The sequence below is a fragment of the Mustela putorius genome, unplaced genomic scaffold, assembly GCF_011764305.1.
Source record: "Mustela putorius furo isolate JIRA1106 unplaced genomic scaffold, ASM1176430v1.1 tig00000127_pilon_pilon_pilon, whole genome shotgun sequence".
Taxonomy (NCBI): Eukaryota; Metazoa; Chordata; class Mammalia; order Carnivora; family Mustelidae; genus Mustela; species Mustela putorius.
Window position 1 is genome coordinate 6,433,772 of NW_025421288.1, and position 27,470 is coordinate 6,461,241.

The window sequence follows — 27,470 nt, forward strand, 5'->3', positions numbered from 1 at the left end:
AAAAAGATAGATGCACCCCTATGTTTACTGAAGCATTATTCATAATAGCCAAAACATGGAAGCACATTTATTGATTTTAATGTTCCTAAGAACTATCTCTAGATAATTTTCCAACATAACAATAAAAAACAAATACACATATACACTTTACTTTCATACCTCAGTGTTTTTACTTTTCAAGCTCTATAAAGTTTTTTTTAATCATATATTTTGAGGTACTTACAGACTTAAAATTCTTTGAAGCTGCAAAGATAAGTGTGTGATTTTTCTTCACCTAACTTCCCGCAGTGGCTACATCCTATATAGTTGTAACACAATAGCAAAGCAAGGAAACTGACACTGGTACATTTACAGTTAATTAAACTACAAACCTTATTTAGTTTCTAACATTTTTTTAAATATTTTATTTATTTATTTGCGAGAGAGACAGTGAGAGAGAGTATGAGCAAGGAGAAGGTCAGAGAGAGAAGCAGACTCCCCGTGGAGCTGGGAGCCCCATGCGGGACTCGATCCCACAACTCCAGGATCATGACCTGAGCCAAAAGCAGTCGCTCAACCAAATGAGCCACCCAGGCGCCCCTCTAACATTTTTTGTCCTACATTTGCATGTGTATATGTTTGTGTGTTTAATTGTGTTTAGTTCTATATAATTTTATCCTGCGTATATATTTCTGGAACTCTCACAATAATCAAGATACAGAACTGTTTCACATCCACAAAACAACTCCTTCTCAATACTTCCTTGTATCTCACTGCCAACATTTCTCTATCTCCTGGCAACCACTATTCTCCTTTTCCATTGTTTTGTAATTTCAAGAATGTTCCATAAGTAAAATCAACTATACTTAAACTCTTGAGATTTTTTTTTTCACTAAGCTTCGTTTAAGCATTCATCTACGGTAGGACATTAGATGACTGTTCCGTGTATTTTTCGATTATGAATAAAGCTGTTAGAAACATTCACGTATAGGCTTTTGTGTAAATATAAAATTTCATTTCCTTGGGATAAATGTCTCAGAGTACAACTGCTAAGTTATAAGAGCCTGCCAGACTATTTTCCAAAGGTACATGACCATTTTTATATTACCATTAGCAATGTATGAGAGATCCAATTTTCCGCATCCACACTAGCATTTGGTATTATCACTTTTCTGTTTCAACCGCTCTAATATGTTTGTAGAGATATATTACTGTGGCTTTGACTTACATTTTCCTTAATGGCTAATGAGTTTGAACCTCCTTTTATGTTTCCAGTAGCCCTTTGAGGAAAAAGCACGTGGAAGATAAAATTTGGAAATTGTGTATGCCTGAAAATTTTTTGGTTTATATATCTTCAAAAGTTTGATGGTTGGTCTTGGCTATAAAATTCTAGATTAGGGGGCTTCTAGGTGGCTCAGTGGTTTGAGCCTCTGCTTTTGGCTCAGGTCATGCATGATCTCAAGGTCTGGGATCGAGACCCATGTCTGGCTCCCTGCTAAGTGGAGAGCCTGCTTCTCCCTCTCCCCCTCCTCCTGCTTGTGTTCCCTCTCTGTGTCTGTCTCTGTCAAACAAATAAATAAAATCCTTAAAATTTTTTTTTTAATTATAGATTAGAACAACTTTTTCTTCTGAGTATTTAAGGCTTCACACTCTTCTCAGTTCTAGTATTGATGTTGGAAAGTCCAAAGCCATTCTGGTTTCTAGTCCTTTATGTGTGTGACTCAGTTTTTTTCCCCCTTGGAATCTTAAAGGATTTTTTTTATACCAACTGCTCTGAAATTTATTCTTATGGATCTGTTTTTATCAATTCTTCTAAGTATTTAAATATAAATTTTTAAATTATTTTCTCCCCTGCTTTTTCTCTTTCTCTGTAACTGCTGTTAAACCTCCTGAATTAGCCATTTTATTATTATTATTATGATTACTACTACTACAACTACTACTACTATTATATTTTCTCTTCTATTTTCTATCAACTTGCTCTTTTTTTGTACATTCTGCTTAATTTTCTCTACTGAATATGCCAACGATTCTCCTGACATTTTCTCTTTGGCTATCATTTTCAAAAGATGTGTTTGTTCTGTTCCCATTTTATAGTGTTCTCATTTCATAGATGCAGTTATTTCTTCCTATACTTCTGAGTATATTAGTGGAATTTTGGTCAAGTTTTCTTCTTTTATATAGTCCCTGATTTTTTCCTTTTATTTCTGTTTCTATATTCCATGCTCCCTCACATTTCTAATAATTTGTGGTTGTTCATATGACAGAAGGAAAATGTGAGAAAACTTAATTGGAAGGTTGGAGCCTACAGTGTTTGCCATTAGTGAGCTTTTCTGTTAGATGAACTTACCGTATCATTGATTTAAGAAACCCTACACTTTAGTATCCTTCCTATCTTTCTAATTAAGGGCTTTCATTTATTTTTAGGTTTTGATATAGTCAGTGTTTTTACCTGTATGATGTTCTGGGCAATGATTTTATTTCCCCTTTAGTCTGTGGTTAAAATAATCTCCTTCCCTTGTATCTAATTACCCCTTCTGAAATATATCTGGGAAGGACACTGGGTTTTATCATCATTCATGGAATAATATATTTATAATTTAAAGAGCAAGAGAAATCTAAAGGATCTGCAAGCCCCTACACAGGTGACATCTGGTCACATTAACTGACAGCTACTGTCTAGAATATGAATCTGGATCTTTTAAATGGGAGAGATTTTACAACAGAGAGAAAGATAAGAAATTTAAAAACAAAACTGAGCTTCAGCTGCAGGAAGAGAAGAGAAAGATAAAGAGCACAGAGGGTCTTTCTTGGAGCTTTCTGACAAGGAAGTGAGGGCAGCTGTGACAAGGAGAGGCCTGATCCCATTAACTATGAATCCGAGAACATCAACCACTTGGATCATTGTAACTTCCCTGGAGTAGCCAGCAGTAAGAGGCTTGAATGAAAGCTTGATTTGGGAAAATTGAGGAATACAAGGATATTATACAATTATTCCATAAACTACTTTAGAGCTAGAACAATCCCCAGAGTCAATTTTGGCAGATCGGAAAATAAAAAAACCTGAAGACATGGGGAGAAGGTAGTACACAAATTTATCTTACCCATGTATCAGTGGGCCTAGATGCCCTATTAGCAGGAGGAATATGGAGTTCCACAGCCATTCTGAAATGTAGAAATGAGGTAAAGTAACTTCTGGACCAACTCAGTGTGACATTTCCAAAGTTCCTATAGCTAAGCTTACGAAAATACATCGAACATTTAGCTGACCAAGAACCAACCGAAATAAACTTTAGAAATAACACAAACATAAAATGAAACATTTAGCCACTATGACTAAAATAGTAATAGTAAAAAATGTTGATTGTTATTATTTTTGTAATTACTATTTATTTAGCATCCACTACATACCAAATACCTTATCATTCACTTACAATAGGCCTATAAGGTAACTACTATTCTCAGTTTTAGATAAAAGCTGTAATATTTTAATAAATAAGTAAGTAATATGAATATGTAAATTAATGTATCACTTAGCTAAGACTTCATACCTAGTAAATAAAAGGTTTTGGAATTCTAAGCTCTTATGCTCGAAGAATTGAGTCTTTCAGAACTGCCTCTCCAGAATTAGCTTACATGAATTAAAGCATAATAAAAACTTCAGGTAATCTTTCTACCATTTGTCTGATGGCTATTAAAACATTGTTCTAGTCATCATGCTTAGGGAAAAAGAGAAAGAGAAAGAGGAACTGGAGAAGGTTCAGAGGAAAGTTAAAACATGAGTAAGGAAGGATGACATGGTATCATAAAGTATATTGGAATAGAGTTTGCTTAACTCAGAGAACACTAACCCAATATCAAAGGATTTTCACAAGGGAAGATCACCATTAAGATTTCATGTTCATGTGAATGGATAAGGAAGATGTGGTCCATATACATTATGGAGTATTATGCCTCCATCAGAAAGGATGAATACCCAACTTTTGTTGCAACATGGACAGGACTGGAAGAGATTATGCTGAGTGAAATAAGTCAAGCAGAGAGAGCCAATTATCATATGGTTTCACTTATTTGTGGATCATAACAAATAACATTGAGGACATGGGGAGATGGAGAGGAGAAAAGAGTTGGGGGAAATTGGAGGGGGAGATGAACCATGAGAGACTATGGACACTGAAAAACAACCTGAGGGTTTTGAAGGGGTGGGGGGGGTGGGGGAGCCAGGTGGTGGGTATTAAGGAGGGCACGTATTGCATGGAGCACTGGGTGTGGTGCAAAAACAGTGAATTCTGTTACACTGAAAAGAAATTTTAAAAAGTAGTAATACTTAAAATCGTACTTAAGTGATGATACATATTTTTGTAGTGTTACATCTTGTACATTTTGTAATGTTATTAATTAATATTATTAAATTCAAGCTACTTACCTAGATGAAAAAAAAAAGATTCCATATTCATGAAAAACTGAATACTGGAAGCTAAATTTGGATGAAAAACTGTAAGAGGATTGATCCTTTAATATTTCTAACTGGCAAGTGGCTAGAGGCTGTCACATCATGATTTTTAATTTAGGAAGATCTGATCTATTAGGAAACACCAGAGAATGACAAGGTAGTGTGTATAAATGAATACAAATTCTTCTCCTCCCTTCATCCATGTCCTTGCAATATGACAGTACAAATCTTCCAGCGAATGAATGGAGTCTGTTTCCTTACCTTCGAATATGGGTTGTCTCTGCAATTTGCTTAGGTTAGCATACATGATTCAGCAGAAGTTTAAAAAACATGTGTGAATTAGAGAAGAACCAAGAGCCTACCAACTGCCAGATAGGTGACTGAGGCCATGCTAAATCACCTACCTTTGGCCACTCCACCAAATGACCACAGATTCAGAGAAAACCTGGCACACAAGAGCTGAGCTCCACCAGACCGGTAGAACCACCCACATGACCCACAGAATTCTGAGCAAAATCAAAGGCTGGTGGTTTGAAGCCAATAAATTTTGGGGTGTTTTGTTCACAGCCAAAGCTAATAAAATCATGTGGCAAAAACAAAAGTTATAGGCTAAAGAGACACTATGTCTACCTCAAGAAGTAAATTCTTAATTCTGAGGGCCTGAGAGGATTTGTCCCTTACCTCCTAAAGACAGAGAACTAGAATAAGTATTCACAATACTTATTTGGAAACTAAAATGTCTTCACAGATCATCTAGCCCAGTCTGATCAATGTGCGTATATGGAATCTGAAACCAAGAAAGAGGATGTGACTTGTCCAAGGTCACAGTGAGTTCCTGACTGAACTAGGACTACTGGGCAGGTCCTCTGACCTCCAGTCCTGGGTATTTTACTCAATAACCTTGAGATCTCAACCAATCCTGAGATTCCATGACTCTGTGACTCTATGGTTCTACAATTCCAAGACAAAGCACAACAATGCCAGTGCTCCAGGCAGCCTTGGTACAGAAGAAGAACATGGTCTAGACTTAAGTACCATCAAGAACATTTTTTCCTTTCAAAATATCAACTGCACCATCATGGATTCAAACTCTGCACACAACCCTGTGTTTCTGGTATTTCCTCCAGAGATTAATGTTCCTGACTTGCGATCAACAGAACTTATAGCCACAGCCTACAATACGAGCGGCCCTTTTCCAAAATCACTTGCTACAAAAATGAAAATCTTAGGGGTAAGTCATATTTTCCCCAATGTATACTCTACTGAGGGTGTGCTATGGACTATTTGTGTTCCTTACAATTCATAGTTGAAACCATAATTCCTAAGTAATGGTGTTTGGAGGTGGGGCTTTTGGGGGATACTTGTTCATGATGATAAAGTCCTCATGAATGGGATTAGTGCCCTTATAAGAAGAGGTCATAGAGGTAGCTAGCTCTCCTTCCACTATGTGAAGTTACAAAAGAGAAGTTGGCAGTCTACAACCCAGAAGAGGTCTACACCAGAACCCAACCTTGCTGGCACCCTGATCTCAAACTTTCAGTCTCCAGAATCATGAGAAATAGATTCCTGTTTTTTATAAGCCACTCAGTCTATGAACCATGGGCTTAATCAGCCACCCCCAACAGGGTGTTATAGATATAACTTTGCAAAAGAAGTTGAACTGGGGATGGGGAAGAAGAAGAGGGAAAGAAATGTCTGGTGGCACAATGTTTCAAGGTAAGAGCTAATTCCAACTTTTATTTCCATCCAATTCAGGAAGTACATCTCACATTTCTAATCCAGTTATGTACAAGGTTCTACGGAGATGAATATGAAAAATGAATAAGCTGCAATTAAACTAAAAATCTCCAAACTGATGACCTAGGAGTTTTTTCCTAGTTAAGTTCAGAGAAAAGAAAGAGAAAATCAAGTAGAAGTCAACAGATCAGATATTATATCCTGGGTTAATGGCTCTACAGTTTTACATTTTCCCAATCAAGACTCAGAATTCAGTTTCACAATATGATATATTTTTATAGGTGGGGCTTTTGCGGAAAATCCCCTAATACTGTAAATGCTCATCTCTCCACACACTTCTCCATTTCATGACTGTTAATTATTTTTTATTTACCAATCCTCCTTTCAGAAAATGCCATTCAGATGTTTAAGACTGTGATAGTGTCTATATCTTACAAAATATTTGTCGTTTCAATCCCAAGCCTTCAAGAGTGGAAAATAGAAAGAAACTGATCCCCCCCACCCCCCGGGGTGGGGGTGGGGAGTAGAGAAAGATGGCCCATTGACATGCAGAAAAGGGCCATCAGCCTAAAGTGCTTTAGCATCTATTCAAATATAATTGTACTGAAACTCCTGCTAAAGAGTTCAAATTACTTTTAACAAAAATAGATTGAACCATGTCCAAAAATTTATGTTAGACACTACAGGGGTTATAGAAATAAATACAACCTAGTTTCTCTCATTGAGGAGAGTAAATGCATACTTTAGAAAGAATAAAATAACAATATTAAATACCACATTTCACAGTAGCATCTAATAAGAGCCATAAATGGTTGGGGGTGAGGGACAGGGGAACCCAGAAAGGGAACAGTCACTCCTATCTAAAAGCAATGGGGCAACTTTGCGGCAAGTTTGGCATTTAATCTGAACACTAAAGAAGTGATGTAATTTTAATAAGTAGAAATGAAAAAGAAGGAGGAAAGCAGAGTATTCTAGACAGAGAAAGCATCCTGAGCAAAGAGCTCATGGTAGCATAGTTTGGGAACGACAAGAGAGAGCTGGGAGTGAGCAAATTAGACTTGAAAGCTTTAAGAGGATTAAAAGATAAACAAAGAAACAAGAAAAATCAGGATGGATAAATACACTGCAGTACATCTGTACAAGGGAATGTTATTCAATGCCCGTAATAAATAAGCCAACAAGCCATGAAGAGACATGGAGGAACCTAAAATACACATTTCTTTTTTTTTCTTTAATTTCTTTTCAGCATAACAGTATTCATTGTTTTTTGCACCACACCCAGTACTCCATGCAATATGTGCCCTCCCCAATACCCACTACCTGGTTCCCCCAACCTCCCACCCCCCCCACCCTGCCCCTTCAAAACCCTCAAGTTGTTTTTCAGTGTCCATAGTCTCTCATGGTTCACCTCCCCTTCTAATTTCCTCCAACTCCCTTCTCCTCTCCATCTCCTCATGTCCTCCATGTTATTTGTTATGCTCCACAAATAAATGAAACCGTATGATAATTGGCTCTCTCTGCTTGACTTATTTCACTCAGCATAATCTCTTCCAGTCCCATCCATGTTGCTACAAAAGTTGGATATTCGTCCTTTCTGATGGAGGCATAATACTCTATAGTGTATATGGACCATATCTTCCTTATCCATTCATCCATTGAAGGGCATCTTGGTTCTTTCCACAGTTCGGTGACCGTGGCCATTGCTGCTATAAACATTGGGGTACAGATGGCCCTTCTTTTCACTCCATCTGTATCTTTGGGGTAAATACCCAGCAGTGCAATGGCAGGGTCATAGGGAAGCTTGATTTTTAATTTCTTGAGGAATCTCCATACTGTTCTCCAAAGAGGCTGCACCAACTTGCATTCCCACCAACAGTGTAAGAGCATTCCCCTTTCTCCACATCCTCTCCAACACACGGTGTTTCCTGTCTTGCTAATTTTGGCCATTCTAACTGGTGTAAGGTGGTATCTCAATGTGGTTTTAATTTGAATCTCCCTGATGGCTAGTGATGATGAACATTTTTTCATGTGTCTAATAGCCATTTGTATGTCTTCATTGGGGAAGTATCTGTTCATATCTTCTGCCCACTTTTTGATATGATTATCAGTTTTGTGTGTGTTGAGTTTGCGAAGTTCTTTATAGATCCTGGATATCAACCTTTTGTCTGTACTGTCATTTGCAAATATTTTCTCCCATTCCGTGGGTTGCTTCTTTATTTTCTTGACTGTTTCCTTGGCTGTGCAGAAGCTTTTGATCTTGATGAAGTCCCAAAAGTTCATATTCGCTTTTGTTTCCTTTGCCTTTGGAGACATATCTTGAAAGAAGTTGCTGTGGCTGATATCGAAGACGTTACTGCCTATGTTCTCCTCTAGGATTCTGATGGATTCCTGTCTCATGCTGAGGTCTTTTATCCATTTTGAGTTTATCTTTGTGTAAGGTGTAAGAGAATGGTCGAGTTTCATTCTTCTACATATAGCTGTCCAATTTTCCCAGCACCATTTATTGAAGAGACTGTCTTTTTTCCACTGTGTATTTTTTCCTGCTTTTTCGAAGATTATTTGCCCATAGAGTTGAGGGTCCATATTTGGACTCTCCAATCTGTCCCACTGGTCTGTGTGTCTGTTTTTATGCCAGTACCATGCTGTCTTGGTGAGCATAGCTTTGTAGTAAAGCTTGAAAACAGCAATTCAGTAACATGGCAGGGTAAAAAGTCAATGTACAGAAATCAGTGGCTTTCTTATATACTAACAAGGAAAATACAGAAAGGGAAATTAGAGAATTGATTCCATTTACTATAGCACCAAGAACCATAAGATACCTGGGAATAAACCTAACCAAAGAGGTAAAGGATCTGTACTCGAAGAACTACAGAACACTCATGAAAGAAATTGAAGACACAGAAAGATGGAAGACCATTCCATGCTCTTGGATCGGAAGAATAAACTATAAACTATAGTTTATATATATATATAAATAGTATATATATATAGTTTATATATATCAGAAGAATAAACTATAAACTATAGTTTATATATATATAAATAGTATATATATATATAGTTTATATATAAACTATACTGCCTAGAGCAATCTATACTTTTAATGCCATTCCAATCAAAATTCCACCAGTATTTTTCAAAGAGCTGGAGCAAATAATCCTAAAATTTGTATGGAATCAGAAGAGACCCTGAATCACTAAGGAAATGTTGAAAAACAAAAGTAAAACTGGCGGCATCACGTTACCTGATTTCAAGCTTTAATAAAATACACATTTCTAATGAAAGAAGTCAGCCTGTAAAGACAACAAACTTTATGATTTCAACTATATTTCAACCATGTGGCATTCTGGAAAGGCCAAAATATAAAGACAAAAAGATCAGTGAGCCTGCTTCTCCCCCTCCAGCCCCCCTGCTTGTGCTCTCTCTCTGTCAAATAAATAAATAAAGTCTTTAAAAAAATAAATTAAAATAAAACCTATTAATTTAAGTAAAATGGTACATATGTACGGTAAATTTTGTTATGGATATTTTACCAACATTTGTTTTAAATGTGAAAAATAATATTTGGGGTAGAAAAGGAAACAACCAGGAAGGTAATCTGGAGCCCTAACTGCCAAGAATCTTATATCCATCCTTACTTAGACTTTATAATATTGACAAGTACCTTCCAATCTGTGAAATCAACAATACACCTAAGGAGCTTCATAAAATGTGTATACCAAGTCTCCAGGCCTTGTTCCGGAGCTACTGAATAGGAGCTTTGAGGGAGTTGGCGGGGCGGGAGTTGTTGAAATCTGTATTTTGTAAACGTTTCTCTGAATTTGATAAGCACCAGATTCGGGAGCATTATTTCAAACAAACTGAGAGGAGTAACCAGATTGGTTCTGTTTTGTGATCTTACTTCAGCACTGACATAACACTGGAATAGAGAGAAAGGAAGCTGGTGCAGAAAAGCCAGTTAGAAAACAATTTTAATAGTTTAGATTAATGGATAATGACTCTTGAGTTGAACTTACTCAAATGGACTTGAAGAAAAGGATATTCTTCAAAACTCACCTACTTAAAAGTCATCGTTGCTATGGGAGTAAATGAGAGGACTCAGAGAAGGCAGGTGGAGAGTAGGAGGCAGAGAACAAACACTCACACATGGCGTATCTTCCTTTCTCTATGTCATTCTCACCAGTCTTCCCTAGCAATCGTCAAACCACTGTTCTACTTTTTTTTTCATTATTTGTTTTATTTTTAATTTTTTGAGGAATCTCCATACTCTTTTCCATAATGAAACATCTCCACCAACAATGCACCACATTCTCACCAGCATTTGCTATCTTGTCTTTCTGATGATAGTCATTTTAACAGAAGTGAGGTTCTATTGTTTTGTGATTTTGCTTTGCATTTCCCTGCTGCTTGGAGAGTTTGACATGGTCTAACCTGGGGATTCTATTCAGTAAGCAGAGGATATAGGTTTTAGAGGCTGAAAGTCTGTATCTCTAATTCTCAGGTGATCCTAATGTTGCCAATCCATGGGCTACATTTTCCAGAGCACTAATTTAGATCATTTTACCTGTTACCAAATATCAGATAAAGGAATCAAGAAAACACTTGGGAGCATCATAAAGGGGCTTCTACTATCCTTCCCCTATTTATAAAAGAAGGTAATCACCAAATCCTTTTAACCCAAAGAAGATTCTGTATATTTTTGAAAAGGAAACCTACCACTTTGCTTTTTCCTTACCATGACTTATCCCTCTATTTATAGGCTATGCAGATCCTGTTTGGAGTGATGAACTTTTCTTTTGGAGTTGTTTTCCTTTTCACCCTTGAAAATCCGTACCCAAGGTTCCCTTTTATATTTGTTTCAGGATATCCATTCTGGAGCTCTGTTTTGGTGAGTATAGTCAACTGAGTTCAATTTGAAGCCATGACAACAGGGATACTAGGGAATTCTTAAATACCAAATGAGCTGCATTCAGTTTTAGGATAGGTTTTGAAAAGATAAAATAAAAATCAACTTTGTTGAAATCACTTCCCCATTAGTTCATCAGAGTTACTGATGTTCCATCATTGGGTTCTGAGGTGCCTTTGGGGATATGCCCATGGTCTTGATATCATTTGTCCATTCATTCATTCAAAAATGAGTTGCTATCTATTATAAGTCAGATACATAGAGGAAGGCAATGAGGATCCAAAGGTTAATAATACATGGACCCTCACTATGAAAGACAGTATGAAGTTTCCTCAAAAAATTAAAATGACCATATGATCCAGCAATTCCCCTTTCGGAATAAATCCAAAGACAATGAAAACCCTGTATCTGGACGACCATGCCCATAGCAGTATTAGTCACAAAAGTCAAGGCATGTAAACAAACTAAGTGTCCATCAAAAGATGAATGGATGATAAAGAAGTGTGTGCACACATATGTACATGTGCACATATGTGTACGTACACATATACATATGTGTATACATATATGTATACATACATATATGATACATACATGATATGTGTATATATATAAAGAGTTAAATTCTACATATAGAATTTATTATTAAACACTTTCTATATATATATATATATATATATATGTGAATGCGTGTGTGTGTGTGTGTGTGTGTGTATGTAATACACAGTCATAAAAAAAAATAAAACAAAGAAATCCTGCCACTTGCAACAACATGCTTAGACCTTAAGGGCATTATGCAAGTGAAATAAGTCAGACAGGGAAAGACAAATACTGCATGATCTCACTGATATTTAGAATTCTAAAAAATTCAAAGAAAAAAAGCTCAGATTTAAGGTTACCATGGGCGGAGAGTGAGGAGAGAGGGAATGGAGGGTGGTGATCAAAAGGAACAAGCTTCTAGTAATAAGATAAATAAGTACTAGGGATACAATGTACAATAGGATGACTTCAGATAATGCTGCTGTATGATATATTTGAACATTTTTTAAGAGAGTCAATTTTAAAAGAGTCTCATCACAAAGAAAAATACTCTTTTTCTTTCTTTCTCTTTCTTTTAGGAGTAGAGGGTTGTAGCTATATGAAATAATTGATGTGAAGTAAACATGTTATAATCATTTCACAATATATGTAGATCAAATTATTATGCATCTGCCCTAAGCTTATACAGTACTGTATGTCAATTACATCTCAGTAAAACTCGTGAAAAAATAAACAAAAATAATAATATATGAGCCCTTCCTTCAGAGGGCTCTAGGTTCAGCAAGAAAACAGGTAAACAGGCGATTTAAAGGTAATGTGATAAATGACCTCACACAGGTGTAGAAAGTGCTCGTGTAAGGAGAGATGAAAGATCCGTTTTCTCTTTGGAGAAGTAAAGAAACAAGGAGGGCTTCTCAGATGTACCTTTGAGCTACACAGAGGCATTTATTTAATTTCATTCAATAAACATTATTTAAGCACCTGGTTTAGCGCCACAGAATGGACTATGTGTGGGAATTCGGGGAAAAGGCAGTTCTTGGTCTCAAGGTCTCTCAAGTAGAGAGTCAGATCATCACCACAGGGTGTGATCAGAGCAGTGACAGACACAGGAATTGCCAATGTAGGAAAGGCACCTACAAAAAGGAGGGGAGATGCCCAGAGACACTCCAGCTTGGCTGAGTTTTAAAGGATGGGTAGTTAATCAGGAGGAGGGCACACACAGAGCAAGGGTGGTAGGGAATGGTAGAGAGCAGGAAATGGCTGGGCACAAGGGATAGGGATATCTTGCTGCATGCCAACGGAGAACCATGAACAAAAGTCTCAAGGTATGGGAGAACACTTTCTATCCTGAGGACTATAAGAGTGAGGCTGAAGAAATACCAGGCAGTGGGACTGGAAACATAAAAATGCATGTGCTGTAGTCCAGTTTGGAAATTCTACCTGATAATGATGCTACCACATGAGACTCATCTCCATGAAAATTCTTGGGATTTTTTTTTTCTAGAATGCCCAGAATATTAGCTGGCAGGACACACTGGATTGCAAATGGGTATGAAGGATGTTTCTTATAAGAATGATAGAATCTGATTTTATTGGTTATGAATTGATTTGACACCGGTGTGGAATGATATCAAAGCTCAGTCCATAACAGCTATAAAAGGAAGGTAGATGAGAAAACAAGCCCAATAAAGCTAAAAAAAAAAAAAAGAAAAGAAAAATCTCATGTTCAAACAGACCTTTAAGGCTAAAGCTAATTTCTAGTTCAATGTTTTGTCCACTACTCATTTGCGGACAATTTTACCAGGCATGTCACCCCGCTCACTGCTCTGAGGATCATGTGAACTAGGAAGGAAGGTATGTTAATGAAACACATAGAAGTTTATTCTCTGATAACACTTCAACAGCACTTAAACCCATTACTAAAATGTTTATTCTTTTTAATAGTTCATTAATTCTGGAGCCTTCCTAGTCGCATTGGAAAGAAAAACCACAAAAACTCTGGTGAGTTACATTTTCCCCTTCACTAAAAATTTTTAACTTTGAAGTAATTAATTCTAGCATTGAAATGAATTTGGAATATCATTAACTCACTATAATTCCACAAACTATCAAGTACTGATACCAATCAACAGCATTGGTCTTTTGTCCATAGGATCATAAAACACCAGTTCCAGAAGAGCTTTCCAGGTCATCCAGTTTCTTATTTTATATGTAAAAACACTGAGGCACAGAATAAAAGCCAAGTTCCTAAGCCAAATGGTAAAATGGGTCTCAGTATTCCAGTAACTCATTCATTCATTCTTTCTGTGTTGTCAATCGCTTTGAAAAGCACTAGTTTGACTTGCATGATGGGTACACTGTGAAGACAACCTCATTAAAAATAATTTATTTAATGAAATAAACCTTTTAAGCAGAAGTTCAAAATAAATAATACAGTGTTAATGAATGCAGAAGGTACACTTACAGGTAAATTATAAGTAGAATATTTTTACTTCTCTCAAGGAATCAAAAATGTGAGATATTAATAAGCCAATAAATTATTTCCAACACAGGAGTTCTCCTGCAGTTTTGAAATTTAAGGAAGAAATAAAATTGCAAAGAAATACAATGTTTAGTTAAACAGAGTCATAAAACAAAAATGTAAATAGGTCATGACTTTTACCAGAGCATCAAAGTGCAGTGCAATGTGGCTATGCCTAAGAGTGCATCTCTCCCCACAACTAAATGGGAGTTAACTTAGGTATAGATTGTGGGGGATGGAAGGGTTATTGAAGGTTCAATGGATTCCCTCATTCTCTGGCTGACAGCCTGAAGCCAGAAGAGGTGAAGTGTCTCATATATGATCACACAGTTGCTTTGTGGCATTGCAATGCTGTGCCTAAAATCCTCTCTCCAACCTCCCCCACCATTGCTTCTTGTCTGTAGACTCAGTGTTATGGTCTTCATCTCTTTCAGGTGAAACTGAGCCGACTAATGAATTTTCTCAGTGCCCTGGGAGCATTAGCTGGAGTCATTCTCATCACATTTGGTCTCATTCTAGATCAACACTTCTTTTGTGGCTATGCTGGGACAGCTACTCAGTGTGAGGCTGTTGCTACTCTATTCATTGTGAGTATGCTGCAATTTTATGGCGAGGAGTAATGGGTATAATCATAAAGATTTATTAGCATCTAATCAGTAAAATACAAACACTGTTGCTGACACACGTGTTTTCTTTTTGCTTACAAACATTTATAGAAATCATAATATCTGATAGGTTGTATCAGGCATTGTGAAATAGAAAAATAAACACCTTACAACTCCCAACTTCAGGAGTTCACAGATGAGTAGAGAAGATAAAACATGTACAACAATGAGTATAATATAAAAGGTAGAGTGATACAGGAAGAAAAATGCAGGTACCGCAGTATGGTAGCAATTCATAGTCCCAGATATATGTTAGAGTCGTAAGTGGAATGTTTTTATGGTTTTAGTTTTGGCTTGAATATTTAGACTGGGCTTCTGATAAAACATAGTATATACTGAAAACAGGCATTTATTTCTGTTCTTTCCATAACACCACTATGATTAGTTTAAGGGAATGTAAAAGATGTAAATCTACATGGAGAGAAAAATTAGTCATCAAGATCCATCAAGATTTGTCAGGAAAGTTGGAATGTTATCAATCACTTAAGGAAAAGGGAGTATTCGTAGAAGTAAAATATCCCAGTTGCAAGAGCAGATATCCCTTCCTCATCTTTTTCCTGTACTTAGAAGGAAAACATCTTGTCTTTCATCATAAAGTATGATGGTGGCTGAGGGTCTTTTAGATGGATTTGATCAGGCTGATGAAGTTTTTTCTCTTTCTAGCTTGTTGAACATATTTTCCAAGTGTGTTGAATTTAGTGAAATGCTTTTTCTGTATCAACTGAGATGATCATGTCATTTTTGTTCCTTATTCTATTGTTATGATGCATTTGCACTGACTGACCTTTTTATCTTAAATAAACCTTACATTCCTGGGATAAATCCCACTCAGTCATGCTGTATAATTCTTTTAATATGTTGTTGCATTCATTTTTATGGTACTTTGTTAAAGATTTTTGCATCTTTATAAGGGATATTGGTCTATACTCATCTTTTCTTGTGATATCTTTGGTTTTTTGTGTCTGGTTAATATCGGCATTATAGCAGGAGTTGGAAATTATTGCTTCCTTTTATACTTTTTCGTAAAGTTTGAGAAAAATTATGTTGAATTTTCCGTAAACATCTAGAAGTCTTCACTGGTAAAGTCTCCTAGGTCTGGGCTTTTCTTTCTGGGAAGTTGTCTTCTTTTTTTTTTTAATTACCTGTTATTAGTTTATTTAGTTTTTCTATTTATTCTTGGATCAGTTTCAGGAGTTTTTGTCTCTTACTGTCAGCTTAAGTGAATGAAGGAAAATGATAATACAGATTTTCAAGAAGGCTGTCCTTGTAGTGATGTGTTAGTAGAATTGTCTACCAATAATCCAGAACCTTGAATTAGCATAGAGGAGATAAAATAGCTAAGAGTATAAGCCCATCATCATCAATGGCATTGGTCATTATGAGGGAGTTAGTTTTGTTCCAGTCACCTTGAGTGGAAGTGTTCTAGTTCCTAATTCTGAGAAGTTTGGGCCACATATGTATTAGATAGTCCTATATTTTGGACCATTTACTTTTGTAAAGTTTCTAGAGGACAGCAGCTTAATGTCTGTAATAAGTGAGGTAATGGTGGTGATGGTGGTGCTGATTTTAGTAAGATCTCCAGCAAGGCTCAAGTGCATTCTTTCCCTGATGACATCTCCAAAATAACCAATCACCTACCTGAGGTCACAAAAAATGATTAAGTAGATGGCTGGCAAGGAAAAGTAATCCACATCTGCTAGTGGAAAAAACTGCCAAATTTATTATATAATCAGAGTTATCAGAACAAAAGTCAAATCATTTGCTGAGATATAATACAGAATTTTGGAGAATTTAGTCAGTGATTACCAGGAAGTAAGAAGGTAACAGGGACAGTGAAGGCCTTGGAAAACCCACCCCTGCCTGCTGACACAAGAAATCAGCAGCCTCCGACAGGTAGAATATGTGAAGAGAAGTCTCTCCCACAGCCAATTTCCTACATATAGACAAGACTGGAAAAGTTTCTTAAAAGATTTTAATTAGTGAGGGAAATTGGAAGGGGAGGTGAACCATGAGAGACTATGGACTCTGAAAAACAATCTGAGGGCTTTGAAGGGGCGGGGGGTGGGAGGTTGGGGGATCCAGGCAGTGGATATTGGAGAGGGCACAGATTGCATGAAGCACTGGGTGTGGTGCAAAAATAATGAATACTGTTACGCTGAAAAAATAAAAAATTTAAAAAATAAAAATAAAAAATACAATAGTTTTTAAAAAAAGATTTTAATAAGTAATCCAAGATAATGGTTCTAGAAAGGATATTGGTCAAAGAGACACTTATTAGTCCTGGTGGCTGGCTAACAAGACATAACTCCTTTCCCAGGATTTATTTTTATAGATACACAAAAATATAGAGAAAAGGCAGATAGACAGGATGGTTAGTGGCAAAGCTTTGGCAGACCATCTTTTCCTTCACCCCTACCCTACCAAGGGGAAAATAAACAAGAATAGATATGAAAGGATAATGAAAAAGTCCTGGGAAACCTGATTCCTAGGACAAATAAAATGACCCTATCTAAAAGTGCTAGACTTGCCTCATCAACATAGATCTGCAAACCCTGGACAGGGTTGCTCACAGGCATTCAATGGAATAGGCACTAAATGAGTCAACAGACCAGAACCATAATTATGAGGAGTCTAACTAGACCTCTCTGGGGCCTCTGTGACTGTTTAGCACCTTCAAAGACCACCAGGAATGGTGGAACTTTGGTGGGCCACCATTGCAGTTAAAAGCTGAATTAATTAAATTGGCAATCAAGGGTGAACATAGGGTCTCAGACACAATAGGGGGAAATGGAAAAGGGCATTTATAAGATTTCTTCAGTTGGAGGAGTCATAAGGTAACTTTGGGGGAGAGTAACAGTAGTCTGGAAGGAAATTGGTTAGATTTGTGAACTAGATGAGTTGCAGAATCAATGATCTAATTTCTTGAAAACATGAATTCACATGGAATTAGCATAAAAACATCTCTCTGTGGCCTTATTTTGAACATAAAGCTCTGAAACATCTTATGTTAAAACCTTGAACTTAGATATTTGGTTTTGCATATCATGCTTTGGTACACTTTACCAATTTGCTGACTCAAAGTGCAGTTATTTTTCAAATCATGGTTTCTTTTCACTATCAATTCTCAGTAATCTTAACTAAAACTGAAACAAACAAACAAACAAACAAAAACTATGAAAATCACCAATAGAAAAAGTAGAAGCAACTGGACTGATACCTAACTTCTCAAAAGCAATAATAAAAGCCAGAAGACTGAACAATATCTTCAGTGTCCTGAAAAAAAAAAATAACTACCAACCAATAGCCTCTATTATTCACTACCCATTATTGCGATGTGTATATATATATACACATACACACAAACACACAATGGAATATTACTCAACCACAAAAAAGAACGAAATCTTGTCATTTGCAATGACATGGGTGAAGTTAGAGTGTACTACGCTAAGCAAAATAAGTCAGAGAAAGACAAATACCATATGATTTCATTCATATGTGGAACTTAAGACACAAAACAGATGAATGAAGGAGGGAAAATAAAGAGAGAGTCAAACCAGGAAACAGTCTTCTAACTACAGAGAAAAAACTGAGGGTTGCTGGAGGGAAGTGGGTGGGGGATGGACTAAATGGGGGATGGGAATTAAGGAGGACACTTGTGATGAGCACTGGGTGTGATGTGTAAGTGATGAATCTACTGCTAAAACCAATATTACACTATGTGTTAACTAGAATTTAAATAAAAACTTGAAACAGAAAAAAGAGAAGAAAAAAAAATCTTACAAGAATGAAGTGAGGGGCGCTCAGTGGGTTAAGCCGCTGCCTTCGGCTCAGGTCATGATCTCAGGGTCCTGGGATCGAGCCCCGCATCGAGCTCTCTGCTCAGCAGGGAGCCTGCTTCCGTCTATCTCTCTCTCTGCCTGCCTCTCTGCCTACTTGTGATCTCTGTCTGTCAAATAAATAAAAAAATCTTTTAAAAAAAAAGAATGAAGTGAAATTAAGAAATTTTAGAGATACAAATACTGAGCTTGCCTCCTGCAGACTAGAATTAATGGAATAAAGAATGAACTCCAGGTAGAAAGAAACTGATAGCACAATGAGATGCAAGGAATGAAGAACAAAGAATGAGATAAACATGTGGACAAATACAAGTGAATACTGCTTGTGTAATGCAGTACCGATAATATATATTGAGATTAAAAATAAAGTACTTAAAATACCTATAAGTAGAGAAGGGAGCAAATGGTACTTACTTTTGTTATTTGTCTTTGCTAAGGACCTGAGTTTCCCTGAGAAGAGAGTGAAGGTTTGAAGGATTTTAGACTTCAATATGTTTTTTTTTTTAAAGATTTTATTTATTTATTTGACAGGGAGAGATCACAAGCAGGCAGAGAGGCAGGCAGAGAGAGAGCAGGAAGCAGGCTCCCCGCAGAGCAAAGAGCCCGATGTGGGGCTCGATCCCAGGACCCTGAGATCATGACCTGAGCCGAAGGCAGTGGCTTAACCCACTGAGCCACCCAGGCGCCCTAATATGTTTTAATAATTAATGGTATCATCAAAAGTAAAAAAACTAGAACTAAGAGAGATATTTAGTCTATTATACCCAACAATGAAGAATACACATTTTGTAACACATGCCAACAGAAGATGACTATATATTGGTAAACAAGACAATTCCAGAATACCAAAGGCTGAAGTCCTAGTGCATATCCTATGCAATAAAACAATAAACAATGATAAAAATAATTTCAGCCTGTGTGGTTGAATATTAAGAAGTAGGCTTCAAAGTAATTATTGAATTAGGGAAGAAATCACAATACAAAGTCCCTCAAAAACTTGAGGGCAGAAGGTAAAGCAATAGTTTTAAGGCAATTCATTGTTCAAAAATGCAGAAACTATAAAATATGATACTTTGAAAAATAATGGCCCAAATATTAATCTCAGGGATTAAAGGAGAGAAAATTAGCCCAAAGAAAGAAGAACAAAGGAATATATAACAATGAGAGCAGAAATAAATAAATAAATAAATAAATCATGTACACATTAGAAAGATTCAAAATAGCCAATGATTGGTTTACTGAAAATACTAGCAAAGAGCATTTATAGGAATAGTAAAATATACAAATCCTTTTTTTCTGGTTATGACAGAGTAACTTAGAGCAGCTCTCTAGTAAAAATCACTTTTATTTAAAGCTTATTAAAATAACAAAAAATTTCCAACTGTTTGAATACAAACAAAAGAAACCAGGGCAGCCAGGATTTAAAGTGCAAGGATCCTGTAAGAATTGTACATGTTGAACTAAACCCAAAATTCTCCTCCACGAGTTATTTGCTGACACCTAAGATGTGCAGGATAAAAAGATCAGACGCTAAGTATATAGGAAGCTAAGAGGCTAAGAGACCAAGAAGAGATTTTTGGCAGCCAAGAAGAGAATTGCAGATACACACACATTGTCCAGAGTCTACCAAGAGGAGGAGAGGAGTCTGGTAAACATCCACAAATTTCACTTCTGAAGAAAGACTACACCCTAGAACTAAGGACAAAGGAAACAGACCAGCCTCACGAAACTGAAATTCATCCATGAGTTATTTTGATCATGGTAACCTTCTCCTAATCTGTCTAATGGAAGAAAATTAATTCATCCCCAGAGGAAGATAACATAATTTAGGATTTCTACCATTTTTTTGCATATTACATTTATAATTAAGTATAAAACAAAACATAACAAACTAGTCATACCAGAAAATAGGACTGAACAACTGAAAAACAAAAACAAAATAATCAGGGCATGTGGATGGCTCAGTAGGTTAAGTGTTTGACTCTTGGTTTCGGCTCAGGTCATGATCTCAGGATCCTGGGATTGAGGCCCACTTCAGGCTTTGTGGTCAGCGGGGAGTCTGCTTCAGAATTCTCTCTCTCTCTCTGCCCCTTCCCGCACTCTCTCTCTCATTTTAAGATAAATAAATAAATATTTAAAAAAATAAATCAGTGATAGAAACCACTCAGAGGTGACCCAGATGATAGGGTCATCAGATATAAACTTGACAATAAACATGGCTGTTATTTCTAACAGAGAAGAGAACAAGTCGAAGAATATTATGGGAGACTGACACCCATTAGAAAGAAGTCATTGGAATTTATAGAACTGAAACTAAGCCCTCAGCGGATAGGGCAAACCATGTATTAGACACTTCAGAAACACACAGGGAGAGAATCAGCATAAAATACAAAGACTAATCCCTAAAGAGAAAAAAAATGATATAAAACATTAGAAAGAACAAACATAAGGGACATATGGAGAAGAATGGAAAAAATGTGCCCTATATGCAACTGAAGAACTACAAAAGAGAAAATGAAAATGTAGCACAGGCCAATGCTCACAGAGAGAATGGCTAATGATTTTGTAAAGGAATCAAAGACAGGACATGAACCACAAACAGGAAAATACAAGGAAAACTACATACAGCACACGATATTCAGATTTCTGGGGGGGAAAGTATATAAAGAGCAAAACGTAAAAAGAAGCTGGGGTGGGGGTAAACACAATCAAAGGGACACAGGTGAACTGACAGGGGCCAGAAAACAGTGGAATGACATTTTAAACTGACGAAATAAAATACTGTCAATCCAGAATTCTATGTCCAGTGAAAATGTTTTTTAAAAGTAAAGTTGAAGTAAAGATAGCAGACTAACAAAAACTGAAACCAATTGGTATTGGAAAATTAGTCCTCAACACAGTAATTACTAGTCCTGAACATAGAATACCGAATCAGTAATCAAAACCTGCTAGGGACACCTGGGTGGCTCAGTGGGTTAAGCCTCTGCCTTCGGCTCAGGTCCTGATCCCAGGGTCCTGGGATGGAGCCCCGCATAGAGCTCTCTGCTCAGCAGGGAGCCTGCTTCCCTCTCTCTCTCTGCCTGCCTCTCTGCCTACTTGTGAGCTCTCTGTCAAATAAATAAATAAAATCTTTAGGGGGAAAAAAAAAACACCTCCTAAAAGAGAAAAGTCCAGAACCAGATGGCTTCACTGGTGAATTCTACGAGAAATTTAAAGAAGAATTAATTCCAATCCTTAAACTCTTCAAAAAAAAAAAAAAAATAGAAAAGAAGGATCCAAATTCATTGTATAAGCCCAGGACTACCCACACCAAAACCAGACAACTACACTACAAGAAAAGAAAATTGTAGGACGATATCCCTGATGAACATATACACAAAAATCCTGTACACATTTGTTAGCAAACTGAATTCAATAATATATTAAAAGTCTCATACACTATTTCTTTAAAGAATGTATTTATTTATTTGATAGAAAGAGAGAGACAGTGAGAGAGGGAACATAATCAGGGGGACTGGGAGAGGGAGAAGCAGGGTCCCTGCTGAGCAGGGAGCCCGATGCAGGGCTTGATCACAGGACCCTGAGATCATGACCTGAGCCAAAGGCAGATGCTTAACAACTGAGCCACCCAGGTACCCCAAAAGTCTCATACACTTATCAAGTGGTATTTATTCGAGGAATGCAAGGATGGTTCAACATACAAAAATCAATAAATGTGATATGCCACATCAACACAATGAAGGATGAAAATCATATGACCATCTCAATAGATGCAGAAAAAGAATCTAACAAAATTCAACCTGAAAAAATTTAAATTCTCAACACACTGAGAGAAAAAGCATACCTCATTATAAAGGACATATATGACAACTCCACAGCTAACACGATACTAAACAGTGTAAAGCCAAAAGATTTCCCTCTAAAATCAGGAACAAAACAAAGATGCCTAGTCTCCTAATTTCTGTTCAACATAGTACAAGAGCACGGAGTACAGAGCAATTGAGGGAAGAAAGAAAGAAAAAAGGAAGGGGAAGGGAAGAAAACAAAGAAAAAGCATCCAAATCAGAATGGAAAAAAGTAAAAATATCTGTTTGCAGAGGACATATTATACCTAGAAAACCCTAAAGACTCTACCAAAAAAAAAGCTATTAGAACTAGATTGCAGGATATAAAAATCAATATACAATTTAGTCTCTTCAATAAATGGTATTAGGAAAATTAAACAGCCACACACAAAGAAAGGGAACTAGACCACTATCTTACACCGGATACAAAAGTGAATTAAAAATATATTAAAGACTTGAATGTAAGACCTAAAACCATAAAACTCCTGGAAGAAAACACAGGTAGTAAACTATTTGATATCCATCCTGGCAATTATTTTTTTGGATTTGACACCCAAAGTAAAAGCAATAAAAGCAAAATAAACAAGTGGGGCTACATCAAACTAAAAAGCTCTGTACAACAAAGGAAATCACCAATAAAATGAAAATGCAGCCTACAGAATAGGAAAAAAATATTTACAAATCATATATCTACTAAACAAAATACATAAAGAGTTTGTACAACTCAAGAGCAAAAAAAAAAACGAATAAAAAATAAGCAGAGGATCTGAATATACATTTTTTCTGAAGAAGGCGTAACAGATGGTTAACAGGTACACGAAAAGATGCTCAGTATCATGAGTCATCAGGAAAATGCAAATCACAACCACAATGAAATATCACATCTGTTCGAAGGCCATTATCAAAAAGACAAGAAATAACTAGTGTTGGAAAGGTTGTGAAGGAAAGGGAACCCTTGTGCACTAGTGTTGAGAATGAGAATTGGCACAGCCACTATGGAAAACAATATGCTTCCATATGTTGAGGACCCTCTCCTCAAAAAATTAAAAATAAAACTACTATAAAATCCAGCAATTCTGCTTCTGAGTATTTATCAGAAAGAAGAGAAAACACTAACTCAAAGAGATAGGAACATCTTCATATTCATTGGAGCATTATTTATAACAATGAAAACATGGGAACAAGCTAAGCATCAATGGGTGTATATGTGGTACATTTACAATGGAATGTTATTCAGAATGCTATTCAAGAAAGAAGGAGGTCCTACCATTTGCAGCAATGTGAATGAACTTTGAAGATATTATGCTAAATGAGATCTCCACCTGGCTAGATGGAGGAAAACAAATACTGTACAATTATCACTTATATGTGGAATCTTAAAAAGCCACATTCATAAAAACAGAGTGGAATAGTGGTTACTAGGGACTTTCGGGTGGAGAATTGGGACAGATGTTTGTCAAAGAATACAAACTTCCAATTGGAAGATGAAAATGTTCCAGAGCTCTAATGCACAGCATTGTGCTTGTTGCTAACGATACTGTACTATTCAATGTTACAAAGAAATGAGATCTTAAATTTTTCCTATCATAGAAAGTGGAATGATAATCACATGACATGAGAGAGGTGTTAGCTAATGCCACGATGATAATCATACTGCCACATAAAATGCTTGAATCAACAGACTGCATGCCTTAAACTTACACAATGTTACATGCCAATTACATTTCAATTTTTTTAAAAAAAAGGAAAAGGAAAGGCACAGAATGGGAGATAATCTCCTCAATACATATATCTGACTGGAGACTCATAACCAGAATATATTAAGCACTCCTGAGTATCAATAATAAAAAGACCAAAAAAATTAGTAGGACTTGAAGAAACACTTCACAATAAAAGATATGCCAACAGCCAGGAAGCATGTAAAAATGTGCTCAACATTATTAGTTACCAGAGGAATGCAAATTCAAAATGACAATGTTTGTATGAACACCTGAATGGCTTCAATGAAAAGGACTGTCAAAACCCAACGTTGGCAGGAATGTGAAACAAATGAAATTCTTACACCTTTTTTTTTTTTTTTAAGATTTTATTTATTTGAGAGAGAGACAGTGAGAACATAAGCGAGGAGAAGGTCAGAGGGAGAAACAGACTCCCCATGGAGCTGGGAGCCCGATGTGGGACTCGATCCCGGGACTCTGGGATCATGACCTGAGCCGAAGGCAGTCGTCCAACCAACTGAGCCACCCAGGCGCCCCTTCTTACACCTTTTTGACAGGAATGTAAAATAGCTCCACCACCTTGGAAAACTATTTCATAGTTTTTATCAGCTAAAGGCCCATTTTATGTCTTAGCAATATATACAAAAATGTTCACAGAAAACCTATTTGTAACAGTTAAAAACTAGGAATAATTCAAATGTCTATCAACAACAGAGTGGCTACAGGAACTGATTATTCAAACAACGGAATATTACTGAGCAACAAGAAAGAAAACAGACTACTGATACATGCAAGAGCATGGATGAACCTCAGTCCACTAAACTGAATGAACAAATTCAGATACAAAAATGAACAGGGAAAGTTATTAAATGGTGTTAGAAATCAGAATAGTGGTTGCCTCTGAATGGGGAGGGGCACTGACTGGGAAGCGACACAAGCAAACTTACTGGGGTGATGGGAATGTATAATATATGTTGATCTGGAAATCAAAAAAGGGTAAAATACATATATATTTTTTAAAAAGTGGAAAATATTTGTAAAGCAGATAATAGCAGTTTCGATGCTTTTACATACAAAGAAGGAATATAACTGACAAAAAGTCAAGAACACAATTTAAAAAATGGACGAGATTATGAGGAAGGAATTTACAAAAATGCAAACGTGGTGGCCAAATAGACTCAGAGTGAGGCTCGAATTCACTGGTAGTCAGGGAAATGCCAGTTAAATTAATAGTGGACAAAGATACATTCATTAGATTGGTAAAAATTAAAGCTATAAAAATTTTCACACGTAGGGAAATTGTGACAATGATGTTCTGTGTGTCGGTGGCAGAAATCTGAAATGTTACTACCATTTTGGAAAGCAAGGAGGTGTTTACTTATATGAAAGATATCCAAGTAGCTGTCTCCATAGCGATTAAACACCTACATATAAAAGCATATGAACAAGAACGTTTATTGCAGCACCATTCAGAGCATTAATGAACAAACACAACAGAAGAGGAGGAAAAGGAAATAATTTCCAGTCACTAAAGAATAAATGAACTATGGCAACTATACCATGAGATATTATGCGGCCATTAAAAACAATGTGACCCTAAAATAAACAATATTTCAATGTATACTCAAAACATAGATACAGTTGCAGGACAGAATATTAACCATATGGACCTTCACAAACTTTCACAAACATTCACTGGCAAAACACTTGTGTGTCCAGCCTCTGGGCTCCTAACAAGGTGTGTATCCTATTCACACTCCCTGTTGCCAAGCTGAAAGCATTTGAAAACGGCCTCTAGCCATGATAAAAAGAACAGAAGATGGTACTATTCGCCTATGCTTCTTTCTGTGTCTTTTTCTACATGTTCCTCTTTTGCCTGTACCTGTAGGGTTTTTCCCCTCTTTTCCTTTCCTTTTCAGTTCTGCTTCTATTTTTTTTTCCTATTTCTTAATCTCTTTCTCCTTTAACAGACCAATTTGTAAAAATCTTTTAATTTTTTTTATTAACATATAATATATTTTTATCCCCAGGGGTACAGGTCTGTGAATCACCAGGTTTACACACTTCACAGCACTCACCATAGCACATACCCTCCCCAATGTCCATAACCCCACCACCCTCTCCCTACCTCCCTTCCCCAGAAACCCTCAGTTTGTTTTGTGAGATTAAGAGTCTCTTATGGTTTGAACAGACCACTTTTTGGAATTATTTCTTTGTATTGTATATATTCATGAAATGGGGCATTTCCGGCATATGATATAGAAAGTGGATTGCGTTGCCTGACTTTCTCTAAGAAAATAATGTGCTGTCCTGAGCTGTGCTGTGCTCTCCTGTGCTGCAACAGCTGTATGCTCTCGTGATCCTTTACAAGAGTCAGATATACCTGAGACATGCAGGAGAAAGCTTTTCTTAACCGGGAATTTTTACCTCATTGGCTTCAGAAAAACCATTATTGTGCTAATATCATGATTCTTCTTTTTCCTTCTTCTTCTGTTACAGGGAATTTTGATTATGTTGATGGCCTTCAGCATTACTGAATTATTCATCTCTCTGTCTTTCTCAGTTATGAGGAGACCTTTTTATTGTTGTGACTAATGGTGCTGAATATCACCGTGGGAATAAAGATGTGCTATAATATCATCAAGAGGTGAACTATGTTTGTGAGAAAAAGTCAGAAGGAACATAAAATCTTAAGGCTGGCAACTGTGGGAAGCCAAGGGGAGTGACTTAAGAGAGGGGGGAATCTGGGAACATTTTGGCTGATAAAATAAATCCTGCCTCTTTGCAATGCCATCTCTTCCTCTCCCCAAGTCACATCGTCATCTTGGTGTCACCTCCTCTCTTAGTCATTCATGCTCTGAACTGAAGGGCAGCAATGCAGTGTTGCCACTATACAGAGTGATGAACCAAAGAGCACAGTGTGGAGTGACATCTCCTGCTGATTTCTTCAAGACACTACCCAGTGGCTCCTATACCATGGTTGTGGGCAAAAATCAGTTGGCTGGAAGAATGGCTTGGCCTACAGATTTTGCACTGTTACTGCAAAATCATCAATGTGAGTTACTCATAACAACTAAAATAGTAACAAGGAGGGCATATATTGGTTAAAGCCACTATAACGTTCCAGGTACTGTGTTAAGTGTTTTTTGTGTGTGACTCACCGAACCTCACAAAAAGTCTAAGAGGTAAATTTTATTACTATACACAGTTCATGGACAAGGAAGCTGAAGCCTAGAGAAGGTAAGCAAAGTGCCCCAGGTGACAAAG

General features: G+C 36.7%; 1 protein-coding gene across 1 annotated transcript; it reads left to right on the forward strand.

Annotated features, from left to right (window-relative positions):
* The first annotated feature begins 5,376 nt into the window (after positions 1 to 5,376).
* Positions 5,377 to 26,990, forward strand: LOC101694579 (membrane-spanning 4-domains subfamily A member 5). The gene is made up of 5 exons (XM_004770406.2): positions 5,377 to 5,663; positions 10,929 to 11,057; positions 13,560 to 13,616; positions 14,571 to 14,723; positions 26,703 to 26,990. The coding sequence occupies exons 1-5, from the start codon at positions 5,511 to 5,513 to the stop codon at positions 26,796 to 26,798; spliced, it is 588 nt and encodes a 195-aa protein (XP_004770463.2). The 5' UTR covers positions 5,377 to 5,510; the 3' UTR covers positions 26,799 to 26,990.
* Positions 26,991 to 27,470: the final 480 nt, after the last annotated feature.